The sequence below is a fragment of the Oncorhynchus masou genome, chromosome 26, assembly GCF_036934945.1.
Source record: "Oncorhynchus masou masou isolate Uvic2021 chromosome 26, UVic_Omas_1.1, whole genome shotgun sequence".
Lineage (NCBI taxonomy): Eukaryota > Metazoa > Chordata > Actinopteri > Salmoniformes > Salmonidae > Oncorhynchus > Oncorhynchus masou.
The window spans coordinates 12254520-12274294 of NC_088237.1; the positions used below are offsets into that span (position 1 = coordinate 12254520).

Here is a 19775-nt window from a genome sequence, read left to right on the forward strand (position 1 = left end):
CATAAAATATGCATTACCTTTGACGAGATTCTTTTGTTGGACCTCCAAAATGTCACATAAACATCACCATTTAAAAAAAATGTAACCTATATTTAACTAGGCAAGTCAGTTAAGAACAAATTCTTATTTTCAATGACGGCCTAGAAACAGTGGGTTAACTGCCTGTTCAGGGGCAGAATGACATTTTGTACCTTGTCAGCTCGGGGATTTGAACTTGCAACCTTTTGGTTACTAGTTTAATGCTCTAACCACTAGGCTACCCTGACGCCCCCACAATTGGTCCTATTGTCCGATTAATTCCGTTCATATATACCGAAAATGTCCATTTATTAACTTCTTGAAACTCCCCATCCCGGATCCGGGATCGTGACTAAAGCCTCAGGCTCATTAGCATAACGCAACGTTAACGATTTCTGAAAATCGCAAATAAAATTAAAATAATGCGTTTGCTCTCAAGCTTAGCCTTTTCTTAACAACACTGTCATCTCAGATTTTCAAAATATGCTTTTGAACCATAGAAATTGACTAATTTGTGTAAGAGTATGCAAAGCTAGCATAGCATTTTGTGTAGCATGTAGCACGCAACATTTTCACAAAAGCCAGATAACCAAATAAATAAAATCATTAACTTTGAAGAGCTTCGGATGTTTTCAATGAGGAGACTCTCAGTTACATAGCAAATGTGCAGTTTTTCAAAAAAATATTATTTGTGTAGGACAAATCGCTCCGTTTTGTTCACGTTTGGCTATGAAAAAACCCTGTATACAGTTATAGCCTGAAGCTCAATAGCATAATGTAACGTTAACGATTTCTGAAAATCGCAAATAAAATGAAAATAATGCATCTGCTCTCAAGCTTAGCCTTTTCTTAACAACACTGTCATCTCAGATTTTCAAAATATGCTTTTGAACCATAGAAATTGACTAATTTGTGTAAGAGTATGCAAAGCTAGCAATGCATTTTGAATAACATGTAGCATGCAACATTTTCACAAAAACCAGATAACCAAATAAATAAAATCATTTACCTTTGAAGAGCTTCTGATGTTTTCAATGAGGAGACTCTCAGTTACACACCAAATGCGCAGTGTTTCCTGGAAAGCGTCTGTGTGTAGGAGAAATCGTTCCGTTTTCTACATTGCGCCTGGCTACTGAAACGAACCGAAAATGCAGTCACCTACAACGTAAAACTTTTTCCGGATTAACTACATAATATCGACCGAAACATGGCAAACGTTGTTTGGAATCAGTCCTCAAGGTGTTATTTCACATATCTCTTCATTGACATGCAGTTCGTGGAAGCTTGCTTTAGTCTCTGTATTGTTTGGAAAAATACTGGCAGGTGACTTTTGCGCACCAATTTCGGCGCAGGACACCGGGCGGACACGTGGTAAATGTGGTCTCTTATGGTCAATCTTCCAATGATCTGCCTACAAATACGTCACAATGCTGCAGACACCTTGGGGAAACGACAGAAAGGGCAGACTCATTCCTCTTGCGTTCACAGCCATATAAGGAGATCATGACAAACAGAGCCTCAAAAATCCTTGTCATTTCCTGGATGCCATCTCATCTTGGTTTTGCCTGAAGCTCACGTTAAAGGGCACGCACAGAGAAGATCTTTCTATTTCTGGACACGTCAGAGTGTTTTCTTTCGAACAGTAGCAATTATATGCATAGTCGAGCATCTTTTTGTGACAAAATATCTTGTTTAAAACGGGAACGTTTTTCATCCAAAAATAAAATTGCGCCCCTAGAGTTCAAAGAGGTTAAGCGCGTTTCATCCATAAAAAAAGCTTAGAAAAACGCAACGTCACTACAAAATATTTCAGAAGTTGCATATAAACTTTGCCAAAATATTTCAAACTACTTTTGTAATACAATGTTAGGTATTTTTAAACGTTAACTTCTTGAAACTCCCCACCCCGGATCCGGGTTTGTGACTAAAGCCTCAGGCTCATTAGCATAATGCAACTTTAACGATTTCTGAAAATCGCAAATAAAATGAAAATAATGCGTCTGCTCTCAAGCTTAGCCTTTTCTTAACAACACTGTCATCTCAGATATTCAAAATATGCTTTTGAACCATAGAAATTGACTAATTTGTGTAAGAGTATGCAAAGCTAGCATAGCATTTTGAGTAGCATTTAGCACGCAACATTTTCACAAAAACCAGATAACCAAATAAATAAAATCATTTACCTTTGAAGAGCTTCTGATGTTTTCAATGAGGAGACTCTCAGTTACATACCAAATGCGCAGTTTTTCCTGAAAGCGTCTGTGTGTAGGAGAAATCGTTCCGCTTTCTACATTGCGTCTGGCTACCGAAACGAACCGAAAATTCAGTCACCTACAACGTAAAACTTTTTACGGATTAACTACATAATATCAACCGAAACATGGCAAACGTTGTTTGGAATCAATCCTCAAGGTGTTTTTTCACATATCTCTTCATTGATATGCAGTTCGTGGAAGCTTGCTTTCCTCTCTGTATCCCATGGAAAAATACTGGCAGGTGACTTTTGCGCACCAATTTCGGCGCAGGACACCGGGCGGACACCTGGTAAATGTGGTCTCTTATGGTCAATCTTCCAATGATCTGCCTACAAATACGTCACAATGCTGCAGACACCTTGGGGAAACGACAGAAAGGGCAGGCTCATTCCTCTCGCATTCACAGCCATATAAGGAGACAATGGAAAACAGAGCCTCAAAAATCCTGCTCATTTCCTGGATGCCATCTCATCTTGGTTTTGCCTGAAGCTCACGTTCTAGGGCACGCACAGAGAATATCTTGGTAGTTTTGGACACGTCAGAGTGTTTTCTTTCGAAAGCTATCAATTATATGAACGCTTTTCATCCAAAAATGAAATAGCGCCCCCATAGATGTAAGAGGTTAATAATCGATCAAATTGTAGACGGGGCAATACAATACATGAACGAAAAGAAAAACTAAAAGAAAAAAGCTCTGCTCTTCACGTCTTGTGCAACTCACAAAAGTGTCCCCCGTTCCGAGTTGGCCTACTTCCTGCTAAGACAAAGAAATAACCTCAGCCATATTCCAAACACTTGCGACATCATGTGGAAGCGGTAGGAACTGAAAGTAGGTTCCTATTAAATTTGCAATGGCAAAGACAACTTAGGGAAGAGATTCTGAACAGTTAGTCCTCGGGGTTTTGCCTGCTACATAAGTTCTGTTAGACTCACAGATTCAAACAGTTTTTCTATCCAAATCTATGAAAAATATGCATATCTTATATTCTTGGCATGAGTAGCAGGAAGTTGAAATTAGGCACACTATTTATCCAAAAGTGAAAATTCTGCCCCCTAGCTTTAAGAGGTTATTATAAACTTCTTGGCGCACCCATCCCATTAGCGGGATCATTTTTGTCAACATCCGCTGAATTGCAGAGCGCCAAATTCAAATTAAATTACTACAAATATTTCATTTTCATGAAATCACAAGTGGAATATAACAAAACATAGCTTAGCTTGTTGTTAATTTAACATCAGAAGCCTCCTCCCTAAGTTTGTTTTATTCACTGCTTTAGCACACTCCGCCAACCCTGATGTCCTAGCCGTGTCTGAATCCTGGCATAGGAAGACCACCAAAAATTCTGAAATTTCCATCCCCAAGTACAACATTTTCCATCAAGATAGAACTTCCAAAGGGGGCGGAGTTGCAATCTACTGCAGAGATAGCCTGCAGAGTTCTGTCATACTATCCAGGTCTGTGCCCAAACAGTTTGAGTTTCTACTTTTAAAAATCCACCTTTCCAGAAATAAGTCTCACACTGTTGCCGCTTGTTATTAATTAAAGACCCCCCTCAGCCCCCAAATGTGCCCTGGACACCATATGTGAATTACCCCCCATCTATCTTTAGAGTTCGTTCTGTTAGGTGACCTAAACTGGGATATGCTTAACACCCCGGCCATTCTACAATCGAAGTTAGATTCCCTCAATCTCACACAAATCATCAAGGAACCTACTAGGTACAACCCTAAATCCGTAAACATGGGTACCCTCATAGCTTTCATCCTGACCAACTTGCCCTCTAAATACACCTCTGCTGTCTTCAACCAGGATCTCATCGAACACTGCCTCATTGCCTGCATCCGTAATGGTTCTGCGGTCAAACGATCACCCCTCATCACTGTCAAACGCTCCCTAAAACACTTCAGCGAGCAGGCCTTTCTAATTGACCTGGCCCGGGTATACTGGAAGGATATTGACCACATCCCGTCAGTAGAGGACTCCTGGTTGTTCTTTAAAAGTGCTTTCCTCACTATCTTAAATAAGCATGCCCATTCAAAAAAATGGCAAACTAAGAACACGTATAACCCTTGGTTCATTCCAGACTTGACTGCCCTTGACCAGCACAAAAACATCCTGTTGCGTATTTGCATTAGCATCGAATAGTGTCCTTCGATATGCAAATGTTCAGGGATGTCAGGAACAATATACACAGTCAGTTAGGAAAGCAAAGGCTAGCTTTTTCAAACAGAAATTTGCATTATCATGTAGCTCTGCTTCTCCTTCACCCAAATTCAGACAGCTGATGTTCTGAAAAAGCTGCAAAATCGGGACCCTTACAAATCAGCTGGGCTAGACAATCTGCACACTCTCTTTCTAAAATGATCTGCAGAAATTGTTGCAACTCTTACTACTAGCCTGTTAAACCTCTCTTCTGTATCATCTGAGATCCCTAAAGATTGGAAAGCTGCCGCGGTCATCCCCCTCTTGAAAGAGGGAGACAGTCTAGACCCAAACTGTTACAGACCAATATCCATCAAGCCCTGCATTTCTAACGTCTTCGAAAGACATGTTAATTAACAGATCACCGACCATTTCAAATCCCACCGTACCTTCTCCGCTATGCAATCTGGTTTCTGAGCTGGTCATGGGACACCATTCTGTATACTTCTGGCCCTTCTTTGGTAAGTGTTAACAAACCTCCAAACGTGCTTCAATGCCATACAACACTCCTTCCGTGGCCTCCAACTGCTCTTAACCTGTTACATCTATAGGGGCGCTATTTCATTATTGGATAAAAAAAACGTGCCTGTTTTAAGCGCAATATTTTGTCACAAAAAGATGCTCGACTATGCATATAATTGACAGCTTTGGAAAGAGGACACTGACGTTTCCAAAACTGCAAAGATATTGTCTGTGAGTTCCCCAGAACTGATGCTACAGGCGAAACCAAGATGAAACTTCAACCAGGAAATGAGCAGGATTTTTGAGGCTCTGTTTTTCATTGTCTCCTTATATGGCTGTGAATGCGCAAGGAATGAGCCTGCCCGATCTATTGTTTCCCCAAGGTGTCTGCAGCATTGTGACGTATTTGTAGGCATATCATTGGAAGATTGACCATAAGAGACTACATTTGCCAGGTGTCCGCCCGGTGTCCTCCGTCGAAATTGGTGCGTCATCTTCAACTGCACGTCTTTTTCCAAGCGATTCACCGGAGAAAGTAGACTACCACGAACGATATATCAATGAAGAGATATGTGAAAACACATTGAGGATTGATTCTAAACAGCGTTTGCCGTGTTTCAGTCGATATTATGGAGTTAATTTGGAAAACAGTTCGCCGTTTTGATGACTGAATTTTCGTTTTTTTTTGGTACCCAAACGTGATGTACAAAACGGAGCGATTTCACCTAAACAAAGAATATTTCGGGAAAAACTGAACATTTGCTATGTAACTGAGAGTCTCCTCATTGAAAACATCTGAAGTTCTTCAAAGGTAAATGATTTTATTTGAATCCTAATGCTACGATAAATGCTACGCTAGCTATCAATACTCTTACACAAATGCTTGTTTTGCTATGGTTCAAAAGCATATTTTGAAAATCTGAGATGACAGTGTTGTTAAGAAAAGGCTAAGCTTGAGAGCTAGCACATTAATTTCATTTCATTTGCGATTTTCATAAATAGTTAACGTTACGTTATGCTAATGAGCTTGAGGCTATAACTGTATACAGGTTTTTTTCATAGCCAAACGTGAACAAAACGGAGCGATTTGTCCTACACAAATAATATTTTTTTGAAAAACTGAACATTTGCTATCTAACTGAGAGTCTCCTCATTGAAAACATCTGAAGTTCTTCAAAGCTAAATGATTTTATTTGAATGATTTTCTTGTTTTTGTGAAAATGTTGCTGGCTGAATTCTAGGCTTATAGCTATGCTAGCTATCAATACTCTTACACAAATGCTTGTTTAGCTATGGTTGAAAAACATATTTTGAAAATCTGAGATGACAGTGTTGTTAACAAAAGTCTAAGCTTGAGAGTAAATATATTTATTTCATTTCATTTGCGATTTTCATGAATAGTTAACGTTGCGTTATGCTAATGAGCTTGAGGCTATAAATAGGATCCCGGATACGGGATTGTTAGACGCAAGAAGTTTTCCATTTTGTTTTTGGTGGGTTATTGTCTATGTGTAGTTACCTGTCAGCATTCGTGTCTATTAGCTTCACGTTAGTTTGTTTAGTGTTCTTTGTGGAATAAAAGAAGAATGTATTCTTATCACGCTGCGCCTTGGTCTCCTCCTTATGATGAACGTGACAGTTAAACTAAATGCATGCTCTTCAACCAATTGCTGCCCAGACCCGACCGCCCGTCTAGCATCACGACTCTGGACGTTTCTGACTTAGAATATGTGGACAACTACAAATACCGAAGTGTCTGGTTAGACTGTAAACTCTCCTTCCAGACTCACATTAAGCATCTCCAATCCCCAAAAAAATCTAGAATCGGCTTCCTATTTCGCAACAAAGCATCCTTCGCTCATGCTGCCAAACACCCTCGTAAAACTGATTATCTTGCCGATCCTTGACATCAGAGATGTCATTTTCAAAGTAGCCTACTCAGTGTTATCCATTTTGTCACCAAAGCCCCATATACTACCCACCACTGTGACCTGCATGCTCTAGTTGGCTGGCCCTCGCTACATATTCGTCGCCAAACCCACTGGTTCCAGGTCATCTATAAGTCTTTGCTAGGTAAAGCCCCCCCTTATCTCAGCTCACTGGTCACAATAGCAACACCCACCCATAGCACACAATCCAGCAGGTATATTTCAATGTTCGTCCCCAAAGCCAACACATCCTTTGGTCGCCTTTCCTTCCAGTTCTCTGCTGCCAATGACTGGAAGTAATTGCAAAAATCACTGAAGATGCGGACTCATATCTTTCTCACTAACTTTAAGCATCAGTTGTCAGAGCAGCTTAGCAGCTCCTGTACACATCCCATCTGTAAATAACTCACCCAACTACCTCATCGCCATATTGTTATTTATTTGATGTGCTCTTTTGCACCCCAGTATCTCTACTTGCAAAACATCATATGCACGTCTATCACTCCAGTGTTAATGCTAAATTGAATTTATTTTGCCACTATGGCCTATTTATTGCCTTACCTCCCTAATCGTACTACATTTGCACAGACTGTACATAGATTATTCTAGTGTGTTATTGACTGTACTTTTGTTTATCCCATGTGTAACTCTGTGTTGTTGTTCTTGTCACACTGCTTTGCTTTATCTTGGCCACACATGCTACCTTGTGTAGCTACGCCAGCCCAGGCCATCCATATGCGGCTTCTTCACCTGCGGGATCGTCTTATGGTGTGTACTGAGAAGTATGTCTGCGTCCACTTGTAGGAGGTCTGTTTGAATTTAGAAAAAGCTCCATTATTCAAATAAATGTATTTTTTTTGCTCCATGAAGTAATCCAATAATGTGTACGCTGCCTTCTACGTCTACTGTATTTCAAGTCTTCTCTCATTGATCGAGGCAGGTGTCTGTCATCCTGACATGGGACACTTGGGGATGGACACCCACCTGTCTCAATCAGTGAGAGAGAACTTGAATTAGACAAGATGGCGGCATCCACTCATCCCTGTTATGTCCGGTAGTTACTCATACTGACATCTTGTTGCAACATCTACTGTGTTTGTGTGTGTTTAAAAGAAGACTACAAAAATAATCAAAATATAAGAGATTTTTTGGGGAGAAGGGATATTTTGCTTACAATATCCATTATATAAAATATGACTTTACTATCCTTTTTATTTCCTTAGTCATTGTTAACATGCATGATACTATTAATTAAATATAATTGTATTTAGACTATCTAGAGTTTTAATTACAGTAACCCATAGTTACAATAATGATGACATGGGTAAATCTAGGATAAACAAGTTTGCTTAATGGCAAACGTATTGTGACAATTGAATAAAATATTTTAATAACATGACATAATGAGCTATATTTTATTGTTTTACATGTTTTATATATCTGAAATATCACACAATTTTATTCCAAGATTTTTGAGAACACGTTATATCAATGACAAGGTATATTGTACATTGCATGCTGAAAGCTTAAACATAATAATTTCAATCAGCAATTACCTAAAAAAACACACACATCAATCAAAATGTGAGAAATGGTAAAGACAATTAAATTAACAAGGGGGAAATGTATTACAACTCTTCTTCACAAATAAAAAAGTGCTTGGACAGACAATCCTGATCACTCCACTTGTATCCCTCCTCCATTGCCATGGCACCACAATGGTTGGACAGAGGCTGTTCAGGCTGTCTGTCTCGCTCCCAGTTACTCCACCCCACTGGCAGCCCATTGGACCAGACCCAGAACCCAAAGAGACGGCTCTGTCTCAGACCCACCCACACAGGACCAGTAAAATCAGTCCCATTAAACTTCTGCTTGATTGCCTCCAGGTCTTCTTCTGTCTCAATACGCAGCAGTCCATGGTAGTTTTTCTTGCAGTAGGCCAGAGCCTGTTCCCAAGACTTTCTTTCACTGATATTGTGGATGCGAACTGATCCTGAAAGACATAAATGTGCTATTCAAGATATTTAACTTTTTCATATTAGTGTAACGGCGTTCTTCTTTTGTTGAAAGAAAGTCGGACCGAAATGCAGCGTGTAAGTTACTCATGTTTAATGTGAAAACAAACAAACGAACTATACATGAAATAACTTAATAAATACAAAAACAACAAACGGAACGTGAAACCTATTACAGCCTGACTGGTGAAACTAACACAGAGACAGGAACAATCACCCACGAAATGCAAAGCGAAACCCAGGCTACCTAAATACGGTTCCCAATCAGAGACAACGAGAATCACCTGACTCTGATTGAGAACCGCCTCAGGCAGCCAAACCTGTTAAACACACACACCCCTAATCAGCTACAATCCCAACTACTACAAACCCCAATACGAATACAACAAACAATAATCCCATGTCACACCCTGGCCTAACCAAATATATAACGAAAACACAAAATACAATGACCAAGGCATGACAATTAGCTTGTTTTAGCACCCATTTTAACTCTCAGATTTTAGGGGAAAGATAGGCAGGCACATAATAATTTCAGTAATATTTATATATCATTATAGCCTGGTGGAACCAGCATGATATCATGATAGCCCTGCATTGTGTTTGACTTGACAAGTGAAGCGAATAGAAAGGGAGTGCAGCGTTCAGTCCCTTTGACCAGGCTACTATCAATATAACAACCTTTCATACAAATAAGAAGCAGTTTGACTATGTTCCTCTTTGACAACTTACCTTTAGAGCAGAGTGTATATTGTGCGTCATTTCCATTTGGCATTGTGAGTATAGATGTTTCAGTTTCGTAAAGAGCAGTGTGATTCTCTCCTGCTTTAGGATAGTCTGACAATGTGCTCCAGTCTCTGTAGGCAGATCTCCCTCCATCAGACCACTCCCAGTCATCATACAGCAGGCCGATCCAGTAAGAAGAGGTGCTGTTCATTCCTTTGTTCTTCACTTGCTGCTTCTGTCCCTCGTTCCTGATGCTGACCAGGTCAGTGTAGTTCTCTCTGCAGTAACTCTGAGCCTCATACCAGGTCATGTTCTGTTCAATCAGGAAGGAATCACCAGACCCTGCAAACACAAAATGGACTAACATTTTACGGAACTTAGTTTTATATAAAATAATGATATCTAGAAATTGTTGAAGAATTATAATAATATTAACTAGATGTTGATGAGGAGCAACAACATCTTGGAAATCTAATGTTTTTGTAGTATGGAATGTTTTACCTTCTCTGTAACACATGAAGTATTTCTGCTCCTTACACTTCTCCCATGTTGTATTATCTTTGAGTATGGCTGCACACATTGGCTCTGTGCACGGGCTTGGAAGTGGTGACCATGCAGTGTCATTAACAGTGTCTCCATTGGACCACTTCAGACTGTGCTCTGTGCGATGGAGACCTATCCAGGCTGTAGATCTCTTATCAGATAGCTTTAACTGTATCAGCTGCTCAGATTCCTCCCGATTGTACAAAGTGACAAGATCAGTGTAGTTCTCCCGGCAGAAGTCTTGTGCTTCTGTCCAATTTAAACTCCTTTCAATGAGATGGAACTGTTTGAGGCGGCTGAGTGTGGCTGTGCAGCAGACACCTGAGGATAAAAACAATTTGATTAAGTTCAACGTTAGCATGCACATGATAACAAAATGAGGTTTTCGTAACGAAGTGTGGCTACTTTGAAGAATCTCAAATATAAAAGAAAGAGAGAGACTATATAGTCTGTTTTTGAAAGGGAATGTCTATGGAAGGGCAATGGAGTGGCATTTAACTGAATCTCCCCATCCCGGATCCGGGATCGTGACTAAATCCTCAGGCTCATTAGCATAACGCAACGTTAACGATTTCTGAAAATCGCAAATAAAATGAAAATAATGCACCTGCTCTCAAGCTTAGCCTTTTCTTAACAACACTGTCATCTCAGATTTTCAAAATATGCTTTTGAACCATAGCAATGGACTAATTTGTGTAAGAGTATGCTAAGCTAGCTTAGCATTTTGAGTAGCATTTAGCACGCAACATTTTCACAAAAACCAGATTACCAAATAAATAAAATCATTTACCTTTGAAGAGCTTCGGATGTTTTCAATGAGGAGACTCTCAGTTACATACCAAAAGCGCAGTTTTTCCTGAAAGCGTCTGTGTGTAGGAGGAATCGCTCCGTTTTGTACATCGCATTTGGCTACCGAAACGAACCAAAAATTCAGTCACCTACAACGTCAAACTTTTTCCGAATTAACTCCATAATATTGACCGAAACAGGAATCAATCCTCAAGGTGTTTCTTCACATATCTCTTCATTGATATATCGTTCGTGGAAGCCTGTATTCTTCTCTAAATTCCATGGAAAAATACTTGCAGCTGACTTTTGCGCACCAATTTCGGCGCAGGACACCGGGCGGACACCTGGTAAATGTGGTCTCTTATGGTCAATCTTCCAATGATATGCCTACAAATACGTCACAATGCTGCAGACACCTTGGGGAAATGACAGAAAGGGCATACTTACTCCTCTCGCATTCACAGCCATATAAGGAGACAATGGAAAACAGAGCCTCAAAAATCCTGCTCATTTCCTGGGTGCCGTCTCATCTTGGTTTTGCCTGAAGCTCACGTTCTAGGGCACGCACAGAAAATATCTTTGCAGTTCTGGACACGTCAGAGTGTTTTCTTTCGAAAGCTATCAATTATATGCATAGTCGAGCATCTTTTTGTGACAAAATATCTTGTTTAAAACGGGAACGTTTTTCATCCAAAAATGAAATTGCGCCCCTAGAGTTTCAACAGGTTAAGGGGTCCTTATTGTGGTGTAATTACACTCACAACTATTGTAGTTAACTGTATTAACTCATAGTTACAGTGTAATAACAACATGTAACTTGTAGTAATTGTGATATATACCCTATTTACAAAGGTGTAACAATGAATGGTTGTTACCATGTTTGTTACAAATGGGCAGGTTTTCACTAAATGAACCTACTTAGTGTTTCATTTCTTCTCATATGCATACAGTAACAACTGACACTAAGGTTTTGATCCCTCGTGGATGAGCTGGGTGTCTGAGAGATTATATCCTATGCTCAAGCTATATCTCCACTCCATGTTGTTGCTAGCACTTGCCCCCAAAATAAAGTGTACCATCTGGGTAATTTCACAATAAGGTACAGAAATAAGTGAAACTTCCAGAAACTTTAAAATGAGGGTCAGGTTGTGGGGATGGGTAATGTATTATATATGTACACACAGATTACAATTACCCCTCAAAAAACACTTAATTTTAACTAGCTAAATCCTGTGTATCACCTAGTAATTTCATTGTGCTTAGACAAACATTACATGTACTATGTTTTAAAAGATGAAACAAAACACTACCATTGTGAATTTAGTGGAAACCTGCCCATTTGTAACAAGCATGAAAACAAGCATTCATTGTTAAACCTTTGTAATTATATATCACAACACTTACTACCATTTACATGTTGTTATTACAGTGTAACTATCACTTGTTACAGTTAACTGCAATACTTGTTAGAGTATAATTACACATGTAATTACACTGTAATAAGGACAGCTTAAAATGAAGTGTTACCAAGGTTGGTTTCATGGGTTGTTATGTCATACATGTAGCTGTAGAGTATGTTGTTGTTGATGGGGTTAACTAGATTTGTTCTTTCTGTCAAATCGTTATCTGGTTTATATCTCAAAAAGCAGGTATGTTCACTGTGAACAATCAGTGTTACAACAATGTACCAGCCAAAAAAGAAGACCTGCAGACAACCAGGCACAATAGGAATTGCTCATTCCTGTGTTAGATACACTGTAAAGTGGTTAACATGAATTTAGAGGCAGCCCGGTGCCAAGTAAAATTCTGTATTTACCAAAAGTGTCAACGCAAAATGTAAAGTGTTGGTCCCATGTTTCATGAGCTGAAATTAAAAAATACTAGAAATGTTCCATGTGCAAAAATGTTCCATAACACAATAAATGTACATAACAATATCAAGGCTATATACAGGGGGTACCGGTACCGAGTCAATGTGTTGGGGTACAGGTTCATTTGTAAAGTGACTATGCATAGATATAAACAGAGAGTAGCAGCAGTGTGGGGGGGGGGGGGGGTAATGTAAACAGTCCAAGTGGCCATTTGATTAAATGTTCAGTAGTCGTATAGCTTGGGGTTAGAAGCTGTTAAAGAGCCTTTTGGACCTAGACTTGGTACTCTGTTACCGCTTGCCGTGCGGTAGCAGAAAGAACAGTCTAGGAACTGGGTGACTGGAGTCTTTGAAAAAATGTGGTTAGAGCATTGGACTAGTAACCAGGAGGTTGCAAGTTCAAACCCCCGAGTTGACAAGCTTACAGTGTAAGCACTGTAATCTGTCGTTCTGCCCTTCATTGAAACAGTTAATGAGGGGCAGAATGTATTGCAGTTAACCCTCATAGGCCGTCGTTGAAAATAAGAATTTGTTCTTAACTGACTTGCCTAGTTAAATAAAGGTAAAATAAAAAAATAGGTCCTGGATGTCAGGAAGCTTGGCCCTAGTGATGTACTGGGCTGTAATCACCACCCTCTGAGATATCTACAGCCTGTATTATACTGTAAAAATGTAAATGCTACTGTAGTGGAAAAATGAGAGAACGTGACACTCGCAAAAGGCAATTTGCTGGCTCCTTAGGCCCATCTTGAGGATTCATGACATTGTTTGCATGGATAGCTATACTGTATATTTCTCACAGGAGAGAGTCACATCTTTGTCGTGGCAATCTTTAGGAAGAGACGTTCCCACAGTTGTCCTGGGGTCACTGACAGAAGGAGAGGTGCGGTCAGTTCAAATAGGGAGCAAATACGAAGTGCACTCCTTAAATTGTGTTGATTAGATTAGAATCTGGGTGTGTTGTTCCTGTATATTGTTTTTCCTAACAAAGTGCAAAGACACTAATTTAGGTTGGGGGTGACTTTCTGCTTGAATTTGGCTAAAAGAGCAATGAGTTTGCTCATATTTTGAGAACATTGTTAGCAAGCTCCAGTGTGTATCAGGCATATACAGTTTTTCTCTTAGAGATTATTCTGAACTGAAGACACGTGTAAGCACTTTAATGGAATTGTAATGTTTGTGCTTTTCTTATAACTAATTTCTGTGTTCAATATGTGTGCTGTTCTATAAACTGATTTCTGTGTTCATGCAAGTGACTGACTGAACACATCCTCACTATCAATAACGAAAATTTGGCAGTACGCCCGGACCTTGTTTTGAGAACGAACTAAAAAATCTCAGTTTCAAGGTCTCAGCTTAGAGAGAAGAAGCCTCAAGAGGTATTGGTCTGCCACATGTTATGAACCAGTATTGATCAGTCACATGAATGAAACAAAATGGTAATGATGAATTAATTATGCTAAATCATGCTGTTATAACTTGTCTGTGAATAGCTGTCCATAAGACAACTGCTTGGACTGCTCAGGCAGACCTCCTGATTGACATGTGTACTATGGTGCATAGAGTTGGTTGGGACCTCTCCAGCACGCAGACAAGTAAACAATGTCTAATTTAAGATTGCCTTTGACTGTCCCTGTCTAAGAATTTCCACAACACCACGTTAAGTATTATTTAGTTGTTTGTCAATAACTCTGTGTCTTCTGTAATTTTTCATGTATTTCATGTACACTGTAATTGTTTGAGTGTCAATTCTGTTGTGACTAATACATTGGACTAGTTGAATGGAGTAAATGCATTTCACATTTTACAGAGGAATTATTTGATTGACTGTACGTTCAAATTTATTAGGTCTATTGGTAGTTGTTATTTACACTATACACATAGCATAAGCTTGGGTTCCTTCTTGACATCCCTGATCTACATGCCACAATAAATGAATCCTAGAACATTGGTCGCCAAGATTATCTATCTGTATATACTGTAGTCTTATATAGTTATAGTCAAACTGAGTGGTGATGCAAGGCTCGCTACCTTGACTAGATCCTGAAGAGTTGCTTTTATTCACGTAATAATAAAGTCAGATTAATCATTTCTAAATAATGGTAGATTCACAGTATTTGACTGCTATTAAAAGGGATTGGTGCAAGCAGGTTGGCTGTACTTTACAGTAAACTTTACTGTAATGTACTGTTCAAACAAAGTTTCTTTGGAATTTACAGAAACATACTGTACTTTTTTTTACAGTAATTTACAGTTAATAGGCTGCCTGTCAGTTACAGTGAAAACAGTGTACCACTCAAAATACAGTAATTTCACACAATGCACCATAATTTACAGTATGCTGCAGAAAAGCATTTCATAGTTTTTTTTAACTTTCTTGTAATACCTAAAATTACCATGAATTTGACTTTTCGGTAACAGTGTAAAGTAGGTTGACTGAATACTTACCGGCTGAGAGTAGGAGCAGGAGAAGTGTCATGTCTATGGTGGCAGCAGGGTCAGGAGAGACAGGGGAGAAGTGTCATGTCTATGGTGGCAGCAGGGTCAGGAGAGACAGGGGAGAAGTGTCATGTCTATGGTGGCAGCAGGGTCAGGAGAGACGGTGGATAATTGTCATGTCTGTGGTGACAGCAGGGTCAGGAGAGACAGTGGAGAAGTGATAGGATGCTGTCATGTATGAGGATATGTGTTAAATGTATGAGTTTATGAGTTTGAACATGTTGACCATTAGTAATTTTAATCAATAAATCAAGATCAGAACACTGTAACACATTGAGAATTCCAATTCCCCAAATATTCCTTCTCCACTTTATCAACATAACATTTATATTATAGCAATACTACAATGGGTCAAACAAATTCCAAATCTAGCTATATCTAGAAAACTGACCATAGTGTTGTCCTTTTGAGTTACATGCATTTAGTAACCTCCCAAACTGTTACAGTGTTATCATTATCTCAGATAAATTGTCATGTCTCACCTGCTGTGGGCTGTGTAGAGAATGATACGGTCTTGGCAGTGTAAAGTATGATGGGCTCTGACCTGTGTAGAATGAAGGAGTCCAGTGGAAACGCAGGTATTTATACAGTTGAAATAGTATTCTTGTTTTGCCTACCTATAAACATATTAAAAATACAAATCCTGGAGATAATGATGACATGCTTTACATGGGCAAAACATTAGGACCATGGTAGGAAAAACAGTTGGTAACCACAGATGGCACACAGCCTATTTCCTTAATTTCCCACCCCCTCACCTCTCAATGAGACAGAAGGTCAGTAGTGTATCTACAGATGTAGGATGTTAATTTGAGCCAGTTTAAAATAATCCTGCTGCAACAGGAAATGTGAATGAATGGACATTTTTGTAGGGGTTGATATATTTTTTGTAAGGGAAAATTAAATTAGAAATTTTAAAGTGGATATTACAAACCTCAGAAGCCTTTTTAAACCTCAAATACACATCAAGTTGAACCTTTCCTGTATTGAAGGGAAGTTCTCCTACAACAGGTTGGGTCAAATTAAGACCCTATATCTGTAATATAGAAAATTAGTTTGGCCTCATACACACTCAGGTCACACAACGGATGTACAACACATTTGACAAAATGGTGTTGATACAAGGGATATGGTTGCGATACAACAGAGTTTGTCTGCACAAAAATCATTACACAACAATTGTGCGATGTCTCTTCGACTGTTGTGTATCTTTTTTTTGTACAGACAATCTATTGGATCAAAACAGTTTTGTAAATGTCTTGTGCATCAGTTGTACAAACTGAGTGGGTATGGGGTCAGAGATGGGTACCAAAAACTATTTTGAATAAACTATCTACCAATTAAGTACATTTGAAGTCGGACGTTTACATACACCTTAGACAAATACATTTAAACTCAGTTTTTCACAATTCCTGACATTTAATCCTAGTAACAATCCCCTGTCTTAGGTCAGTTAGGATCACCACTTTATTTTAAGAATGTGAAATGTCAGAGTAATAGTAGAGAGAATGATTTATAACAGCTTCTATTTCTTTCATCACATTCCCAGAAGGTCAGGAGTTTACATACTCTCAATTAGTATTTGGTAGCATTGCCTTTAAATTGTTTAACTTGGGTAAAAACATTTTGGGTAGCCTTCCACAAGCTTCCCACAATAAGTTGGGTGAATTTTGGCCCATTCCTCCTGACAGAGCTGGAGTAAATGAGTCAGGTTTGTAGGCCTCAGTTCTGCCCACAAATATTCTATAGGGTTGAGGTCCTTTGTGATGGCCACTCCAATACCTTGACTTTGTTGTCCTTAAGCCATTTTGCCACGACTTTGGAAGTATGCTTGGGGTCATTGTCCATTTGGAAGAGCCATGTTACCAAGCTTTAACTTCCTGACTGATGTCTTGAAGTTTCAATATATCCAACAAATTTTCCTACCTCACGATGCCATCTATTTTGTGAAGTGCACCAGTCCCTCCTGCAGCAAAGCACCCCTACAACATGAAGCTACCACCCCCATGCTTCACAGTTGGGATGGTGTTCTTCGGCTTGCAAGCCTCCCACTTTTTCCTCCAAACACAATGATGGTCAGTATGGAAAAACAGTTCTATTTTTGTTTCATCAGGCCAGAGGACATTTCTCCAAAAAGTTTCATCTTTGTCCCCATGTGCAGTTGCAAACCGAAGTCTGGCTTTTTATGGCAGTTTTGGAGCGGTGGCTTCTTCCTTGCTGAGCGGCCTTTCAGGTTTTGTTGATATAGGACTTGTTTTACTGTGGATATAGATACTTTAGTACCTGTTTCCTCCAGCATCTTCACAAGGTCCTTTGCTGTTGTTCTGGGATTGATTTGCACTTTTCAGACCAAAGTACATTCATCTCTAGGAGACAGAATGTGTCTCCTTCCTGAGCGGTATGACGGCTGCGTGGTCCCATGGTGTTTATACTTGTGTACTATTGTTTGTACAGATGAACATGGTAACTTCAGGCGTTTGGAAATTGCTCCCAAGGATGAACCTGACTTGTGGAGGTCTTGGCTGATTTCTTTCGATTTTCCCATGATGTTAAGCAAAGAGGCACTGAGTTTGAAGGTAGGCCTTGAAATACATCCACAGGTTCACCTCCAATTGAATCAAATGATGTCAATAAGCCTATCAGAAGCTTCTAAAGCCATGACATACTTTTTGGGAGTTTTCCAAGCTGTTTAAAGGCACAGTTAACTTATTCTATGTAATTTTATGACCCACTGGAATTGTGATACAGTGAGTTATATGTGAAATAATCTGTTTGTAAACAATTGTTGGAAAAATGACTTGTGTCAAAGTAGATGTCCTAGCCGACTTGCCAAAACTATAGTTTGTGAACAAGAAATTTGTGGAGTGGTTGAAAAATTAGTTTTATTGATTCTAACCTATGTGTATGTTAACTTCCGACTTCAACTGTATATTGAATATATTGTTGTGTGGATTCATTTTCAAATCAAATATTAATGTGAGTGTAGTGAAATACTTGTGCTTCTCGTTCCGACAGTGCAGTAAAATCTAACAAGTAATCTAACAATTCCCCAACAACTACCTAACACACACATTTTTAAAGGGATGGAATAAGGAATAAGAATGGAATAAGAATATGTACATATATATATATATATATGGATTATCGATGGCCAAGCGGCATAGGCAAGGTGTGATGGATGGTTTAAGGTATAGTATATAGATATGAGATGAGTAATGCAAGATATGTTAACATTGTTCAAGTGGCATTGTTTAAAGTGATCAGTGACATGAGTCTTGACGTAGGCAGCAGCCTCTCTGAGTTGATTGCGGTTTAGCAGTCTGATGGCCTTGAGATAGAAGCTAATTTTCAGTCTCTCGGTCCCAGCTTTGATGCACCTGTACTGACCATGACATCTGGATGGTAGCGGGGTGAACAGGCAGTGTCTCGGGTGGTTGTTGTCCTTGATTAACGTTTTGGCCTTCCTGTGACATCGGGTGCTGTATGTGTCCTGGAGGGCAGCTATTTTTCCCCCGGTGATGCATTATGCAGACCGCACCACCCTCTGGAGAGCATAGCAGTTGAGGGTGGTGCAGTTGCTGTACCAGTCATGCCCTGACCTTAGATATCCTTTTTAGTCTCTATTTTGGTTAGGTCAGGGTGTGACTAGGGTGGGTAGTCTAGTTTTTTCATTTCTATGTTGGCCTGGTATTGTTCCCAATCAGAGGCAGCTGTCTATCGTTGTCTCTGATTGGGGATTATATTTAGGCAGCCTTTCCCACTTGGTTTTTGTGGGATCTTGTTTTTGTGTAGTGCCTGTGAACACTGAATTGACATCACGTTTCATTTGTTCTGTATTGTTTTGGTGAGTTTCCTTTATTAAACATGTGGAACTCTGTGCACACTGCACCTTGGTCCATTTATTCTATAGAAGATCGTGACAGTACCAGGCGGTGCGGCAACCAGACAGGATACTTTCAATTGTGCATCTGTAAAGGTACGTCAGGATTTTAGTTGACAAGCCAAATTTCTTCAGCCTCCTGAGGTTGAACAAGTGCTGTTGCGTCTTCTTCACCACACTGTCTGTGTGGTTGGACCATTTCAGTCTGTCTGTGATGTGTACGCAGAGGAACTTAAAACGTTCAACCTTCACCGCTACTGTCCCTTTGATGTGGATAGGGGAGTGCTCCCTCTGTTGTTTCCTGAAGTCCACAATCATCTCCTTTGTTTTGTTGACATTGAGTGTGAGGTTGTCTTCCTGACACCACACTCTGAGTGCCCTCACCTCTTCCCTGTAGGCTGTCTCGTCATTGTTGGTAATCAAGCCCATAACTGTACTGTTGTGTTGTCTGCAAACTTGATGATTGAGTTGGAGGCGTGCATGGCCTCGCGGTAATGGGTGAACAGGGAGTACAGGAGGGTGCTGAGCACGCACCCTTGTGGGTCCCCAGTGTTGAGGGTCAGCGAAGTAGAGATGTTGTTTCCTAC

General features: G+C 39.7%; 1 protein-coding gene across 4 annotated transcripts; it reads right to left on the minus strand.

Annotated features, from left to right (window-relative positions):
- Positions 1–7296: 7296 nt before the first annotated feature.
- On the minus strand, positions 7297–15882 carry LOC135514813 (secretory phospholipase A2 receptor-like). 4 transcript variants are annotated; one of them, XM_064938438.1, is made up of 5 exons: positions 15791–15882; positions 15258–15428; positions 10109–10471; positions 9614–9949; positions 7297–8859 (listed from the first exon to the last, which is right to left on the minus strand). In XM_064938438.1, exons 2-5 carry the CDS (start codon positions 15286–15288, stop codon positions 8495–8497), a joined length of 1095 nt encoding a protein of 364 aa, XP_064794510.1. In that variant the 5' UTR covers positions 15289–15428; positions 15791–15882; the 3' UTR covers positions 7297–8494. The 4 variants fall into 4 exon arrangements, with proteins under 4 accessions (XP_064794510.1, XP_064794511.1, XP_064794512.1 ...); XM_064938439.1 differs by having other exon boundaries at positions 15258–15382; positions 15791–15873; XM_064938440.1 differs by having other exon boundaries at positions 15258–15476; positions 15791–15857.
- Positions 15883–19775: the final 3893 nt, after the last annotated feature.

Bases quoted from the DNA above. Each gene is read 5' to 3' on its own strand.
- LOC135514813 (XM_064938438.1), bottom strand. From the start codon at position 15,288: ATGACACTTCTCCTGCTCCTACTCTCAGCCG. The intron at 10,472-15,257 runs GTAAGTATTCAG...TTTTATCCTCAG, and splicing joins CCTGCTCCTACTCTCAGCCG to GTGTCTGCTGCACAGCCACA. The intron at 8,860-9,613 runs GTAAGTTGTCAA...TATGTCTTTCAG, and splicing joins ATATACACTCTGCTCTAAAG to GATCAGTTCGCATCCACAAT.